The following is a 6,445-nucleotide window of genomic DNA, read 5'->3' as shown; positions in this document are numbered from 1 at the left end:
GTGGTGGCCAGCCGCCCAGCGCCTAGGCGGTGCTAGGCAGAGATTTTTAGAACAGTGGCCCAATCGCAAGATCATCAAGGGGTGGTGCGGTCTTTTCTTCGTGATTGTTGTTGTAGTGGTTTGAGGGATTCACAAGCATGTTTTCTTGTCGGTTGCAAGGTATTCAGGTGATGATACGATATTTACATTATGTGTGTTGATGGTGTTAGGTCTGGCTCGTAGGGCTTAGGACTTGTGAGCTATCTTTCACGTTGGTTAGGTGTGAGTCTCCCGTGATTGAGGAATCGTACCTCTGAATTGTTTATTTTGTGTTGTGTTGTTTTTTATTTTGTTTTGGTTGTCGCCATGAGGACATCTTCATGATGTCTCATAGCAGGGCTTCTTTTCCTAAGGAGCATTGTCTTTTGCAGGTTTATCATAAAGTGATGCAAGGTTTTGTTTTGTGAGCGTTATCTTTCCATTTGATTAGATGTGATTATATGTGATAGGTTTTGTATTGTCTTTTTACTATGTGTGCAATCATAGAATTGTATTCCTAATGAATAATGTTTTTCGTTTTATTTGATTAATGAAATACCTATTACGAAAAAGTTGGTTTGAAATGTATATAATGGAAGTTAAACAAGATTAGGCATAATACACACATTATCCCACGAGCCCATCAGGTTCAATGTCCGTTTTGCTTCTCTTGAAATATTTTCCTCTTCTTTTAGGTATTGACGAAATGCTCTCGCCTTTTTCCTTCCGCCATTTCAGGTCATCTGCAAATTGTCAATGTAGTATGAGAAATGTGTGCACATAGGTTATATTCCATTATATTATTAATACGAAAAAGAATAAAAGAAAATGCGTGTATAATTATAAGCCAACAAGTAGAGATATTCAGACTATTCTAGGATTCTCTTTCCTTTAGGTGAGTCTCAGTTTTGCATGTCATTATCTGTAACCCCACCATTACTACCCCCTCTCTCTATCTCTTTCTTAACCAAACAAAGGCAAAGGTAGAAAAGGAAAGGAGAAAATAAGTTCCAAAAAAGACAAACCAAACCTCCTTTCATAAATCAACTCTATAAGTGAAGCTTTCCCACAAAAGATCTGGATAAATCCTCTGAGGAGAGAATTCATTAAGGAGATCTCTCTTTCTCTCTCTCTACAGATGGGTTTATTGAACCATCATGTTGAAGACCAAAATTTGTGCTTTCAAGCACCTCCTTTTATTGAATGGCTGAAACCACCTTCCTCTTTTTCATCATCGTCATCATCGTCATCATCTTCCTTTTGCATATCTGAGAATAGCACTATGCAATGCTTGCCTCTTTTAAGCCGGTTTACGGACACCAAGCCGGTGAAAATAGAAGATGCTGGGGTGCAGAAAGAAGGTTATGGGGTCAAAGAAGAGCAGATGGAGAAAGTTACAGTTGCCTTGCACATTGGACTGCCTAATAGTACTAGCACTACTACAGGTGTTTACTCAGACACATATGATCAGAATAAGAAGGTTTTGAATCTCAAGGAAGAACAAGTAGTCATGAAAAAGAGCTTTCATGGGTGTTCTTTTAACGCAGAAAGTAGGTTTTGGATACCAACGCCTGCTCAGATTCTTGTCGGGCCGATGCAATTTGCTTGCTCCATTTGCAGCAAGACCTTCAATAGGTACAATAACATGCAGGTTAGTTATTCAGTATTAATTCTTACGCATCATCTATTTGTTGAATAAATTTTTTTAGGGTATCAAAATTGAGGACCTTAAAGACTAATTTTCAGCTACAATCAAACTACAGCCTGAGTCAAGATACAAAATGGAAGTGAACAAAAAGAACACAGTTTGTGGTGAACTTGTGAATCATTATATAAATATTTACTAAGTTTACTATGTACTTAAGTTTAGACTGATGTTGATCAATGACTGTAAATTATTACTCAAACACCTTTTCTGTGAGAATTGTAGAAGTAAATACTTGTAGTAGCACGTATACAAATATATATGCATCTCTCCCCCCTATATGCTTGCTTCCGTTTTGCAAGATTGTATTTGCCATGGCTCGAAAAATTACAATTAATTGTATATTCTTTGCTTTTTGCTTGGCTTCATTAAGTAGTTCGACTTTTCCAAAAGCGAAACACCGGATTTTGAGGAGATTATTAATCATTAAAGTTTTCAGTATCTTTGAGGGGGAAAAGGAACATACACATGAATGGACGGACATCTAGCTCATGAGGGAAAATAGTAAAAGAAATTCTTGGGAAAATTAAACTGATTATAATTTTAACATGTAGTCACTATATATAGCACTACAATTTAATGGTATTTTTATTGACTCATAAGTAAAAGGTCTTAAGTTCGATTCACATATTACTATACATAATTACTTATGCCAATTCTCACATAAAAAGAGTTTGAAAATTGAAAACTAAAATGATTAGTTACAGAACTAATTTTTTGTTTTCATTTTTCTTACGAAATGAAAGCCGAAAACTAGAAATTGAAAACTGAAAATTGAAAACGGAAAAGATAGTCAAACAACCAATAGTTAAATGGGTTCTTTAGATATAGACCCTTGAAACTCTTATTTTCCAAATAAAAACCCATCTAAATTTAAACATTCAAATAAAACCCAAATTTCAAATAGCCTACCATGTAGACAAATATATGACCAACTATTACAATACAATTACAACTTATGCCATAGAATCCTAATTTGGTCAATAAATGTTATTACTCATCCTAATTATGATGAGCAATTAAATCCATATGGATATTTTACCTTTCTTGTATCATAAATATTAGCAACATATATAAATTAATTTACCAAATTTAAAAGAGAAAGACAATCTTGTACGGAAAAAATAATATTGTTTGAATTATGTAATTACCTACATACAAATTAATTTACCTACTTATAAAATATTATACTAATAAACCTGCATTTTGAATCATGTAATTACCTACATACAAATATTATACTAATTTACCAACATTTAAATTAATTTACCTACTTATAAAATATTATACTAATTTACCTACATTTAAATTAATTTACCTACTTATTAATATTATACTAATTTACCTACATTTAAATTAATTTACCTATTCCAAAAAAAAAAAAAAATTAGTGATATTAGATAATGTTCGAATGTTGTGGGTTTATACTTGTAGGCAATTAAATAAACTTTTAATCTAATGCACATAAATCATGTAGGTAAATTAGAACATTTTGAAAGTAAACTAGACCCTTTAAATTTTGGTTTGATGTAATAGGTAAATTAGACTATTTTGTAGGTAAGAATTGTGCGGAACATATAGCTTTTGTTTTGTGTATTAGGGATTGGAATATTAGCCGAAGCTGTTTTAGGTTTATTGTTGTGTTCGTAGGTAAATTAACTTATATATGTAATGCACAAAATTATGAAATTAGTATTATTATTTTTCAATTGGCACGGTATAACAATTTGAAAGTTAATACATTGAATATACAATGAATGGCATGAATTATTTTGTAAAATATATAAAATTAATTAAATGGATATAACAAGTAACTGATCCAAAAACCTCATCCAAGTATTAATAGGGGTAGTTTAGGCATTCAAAAAATACACAATTTGAAAAGTCAAACTTAATTAAAGAATTTGTTTAATTGGAGGCTAGTCAATGGGCTTTATTCAAGAAAACAAAAGCAGATGGGTTTTAGTAGAGGAAAATATAGTTTCAAGGGGTAATATCAAATTTTCAGTAGTTAAATACTATAGTTATTCGTAGTTTAGGTTCACAGTACTCGGGTAAATGTTGTCCCTTTTCATTTTAACATGCAATGTTGGTTGACCCTATGATTTTTTTTAATTAACGATATTCTATTCTAATCTAATGACATATTGGGGTGATTTCAAGCTTGGTTACTGGATTTTTGAGTCATTCATATCTTAACCCTTGTTCACAAGAGGAAGAGGCTAATTGAATCCAAAAATCTCAGGACTCGATTGTGGTATCAAATTATTTTAGAATATATAAGCATAAAACTCCCATATCATATGAACTCTCATTGCCATTTTTTTCCTTCTTCTAGTTCCTCAATGTTCAAATACGAACTAAAAGGTGTTCTTTTAAGAAGCTGGAGCAAGTTGGGGAAAACTTTTGGACTTGTTAGAAGTTTATACATGATATATATTGATAGCATGAATGACGAAGTTTGGTTCATATTTTCTTGACATTGAGTTCATAATTGATAATATCGATAACATAAAAAACCAAAGTATATTTGGTTGATATTTTCTTGGCATTGTGTTGATATTTGATAATATCAGTAACCCATTGACCAAAGTATCTATAACGTATCTTGCTATAGATTATTAGACACTAGTCAATCACTTCCCTATGGTAATTTTTACATTCAAAATTTCTTTTTGGACTCAGAAATACTTTATATAGAAAAACAAAACCAAATGAGGGTAAAGTTAGTAGTGAACCTACCAAGCTAACCATGAACTGCAAAGTCCATTTTGATTTACATCAACCTTATATATATATATGCATTTTACATAAAAGATTTCTTATGCAAGTTAATTTGAGCTCAACTAATGAGTTTATAAGCAACTTTTTCTAAGACAAAAAAGTACTGTGTATTCGGGTTACAGATGCATATGTGGGGCCATGGATCTGAATATAGAAAAGGGCCAGATTCTCTAAAAGGAACACAACCAGCCGCAATGCTGAGGCTACCATGCTATTGTTGTGCTCAAGGCTGCAAGAACAACATTAACCACCCAAGAGCCAAGCCACTCAAAGACTTCAGAACTCTCCAAACTCACTACAAGAGAAAGCACGGAGCAAAGCCATTCATGTGTAGAAAATGTGCCAAAACATTTGCAGTTAAAGGCGATTGGAGAACCCATGAAAAGAACTGTGGCAAGCTATGGTATTGCACTTGCGGATCTGATTTTAAACACAAAAGATCTCTCAAGGACCATATTAGATCCTTTGGTAAGGGACATTCTCCACACCCGTCTCTTGAGGGTTTTCACGAGGATGAGAAGGAATGCGTAACTGGTTCGGAAGAGGAATGAGTTTTTATCAAAACTAGCCAAAGTAATTTGCCCCGTTTTCCCGAGAAATAGCATTTTTTTATAAAACTTTTCAACAATAGCCAAAAATCTTGTTCCTATCTCACACATTTCGTTACACGTAACCTGATGTGTGAGATAGGAATGATAGGAATGAGGGGTAAACTTTTGCTAGTTTTGATAAAAACTCATGAGGAGGCTTCATCTTACAGAGCTTATTCTCTTTCGTTGGTCGGGTTTAAGATTTGAAATTATGGAAGGCAAATAATGAAGGTAATTAGTAGGGTACGTACTATATATATCCAACCTTGTGCTCTGTAACAAAAAATTCTCAGCAGCTTGCACACCATGCACATAGGGGAGCGGTTTGCTACGGAGCACTTGCTGTGTGTTAGGGAGTAATTAATAACTCCAAACAGTTTGCTTAGTGGTTTAAATATAAATAAGTTGATGATTACTTGAAGTGATGAAGCAGATGAATTTTCTTTCTCCTATCAACTCATGGTAGGTACCACAAAGTTACAGTCTTTTGTAGCATCCCCCAAGGAGAAAATTTATCAGCTTCATTGCCAACTAGTGATCTATTACATGATTGTTGTATTATCAAATTGAAATGTTTGGATTCTGGATAATCATCTATATGATTTCTCTCTCGCTCTCTCTCTCTCTATTTATATTTTCTTTCATTGATGATAAACCTTTCATGCTAAAGAGAATGAAATCTTTGATTTTTCTCTAATGTCTGATGATTTAGTATCTACTTATGACTAAAATAAGGGTGCATAAGGGGTAGGGTATAAACATGAACAAAACAAAGGGAAGGATAATTAATTAACTAATATGGTAGCTAGATTGCTTTTTGACTAATTCCATGATAATCCTTAATGGCTTGCTTTAATCAATATAGAGAACAGAAACTGCAATTTTTTTTTGTTTAAAATACAGGGGGAGACGCATGTAGTTTCATCACTTTTCTATTCTTTTGTTGGCAGCATAACTACAGAAGATGCACGTAGCTGTGATAATTGTTCCGTTCAATCATGACCAATATGCTTTAACATAAAATAGGTTTTTTTTTTTTTTTAATTATTTCCAATTTTTCAAATGGCAAGGTGGGCATACAGTGTGAGTCCAATTTGGGGTGCCAATACCTAATCAACCATCGAGGTTATAACATCAATTATATAATGATTGGGTGTTGATTTATTGAGATGGATAGAAAAACTTTAACCTTACCTTGTGCATTTTCATTGTTTAGTTATGAAAGTTAATCAAAACCCAAAAAGCAAAAACATAACCGTATGTGTATGTGTGAAAGGGAGATTTGGCAAAGACTTTTTTTATAAAGAAGACACACAAAAAAGAGATGGAGAGAGAATGGCGCTAAAAG

General features: G+C 33.0%; 1 protein-coding gene across 1 annotated transcript; it reads left to right on the top strand.

Moving 5' to 3' along the window:
• The first annotated feature begins 1,072 nt into the window (after nt 1-1,072).
• LOC103934710 (zinc finger protein WIP3-like) lies at nt 1,073-5,715 on the top strand. Its single transcript, XM_018644368.2, has 2 exons — nt 1,073-1,669; nt 4,630-5,715. The coding sequence occupies exons 1-2, from the start codon at nt 1,157-1,159 to the stop codon at nt 5,056-5,058; spliced, it is 942 nt and encodes a 313-aa protein (XP_018499884.1). The 5' UTR covers nt 1,073-1,156; the 3' UTR covers nt 5,059-5,715.
• The last annotated feature ends 730 nt before the right edge of the window (nt 5,716-6,445 follow it).

This window comes from the organism of the source record quoted next, unplaced genomic scaffold (genome assembly GCF_019419815.1).
Source record: "Pyrus x bretschneideri cultivar Hongxiangsu unplaced genomic scaffold, Pyrus_bretschneideri_v1 Contig29, whole genome shotgun sequence".
NCBI classification, from domain to species: domain Eukaryota; kingdom Viridiplantae; phylum Streptophyta; class Magnoliopsida; order Rosales; family Rosaceae; genus Pyrus; species Pyrus x bretschneideri.
This window is presented reverse-complemented; position numbering and strand designations above follow the sequence as displayed.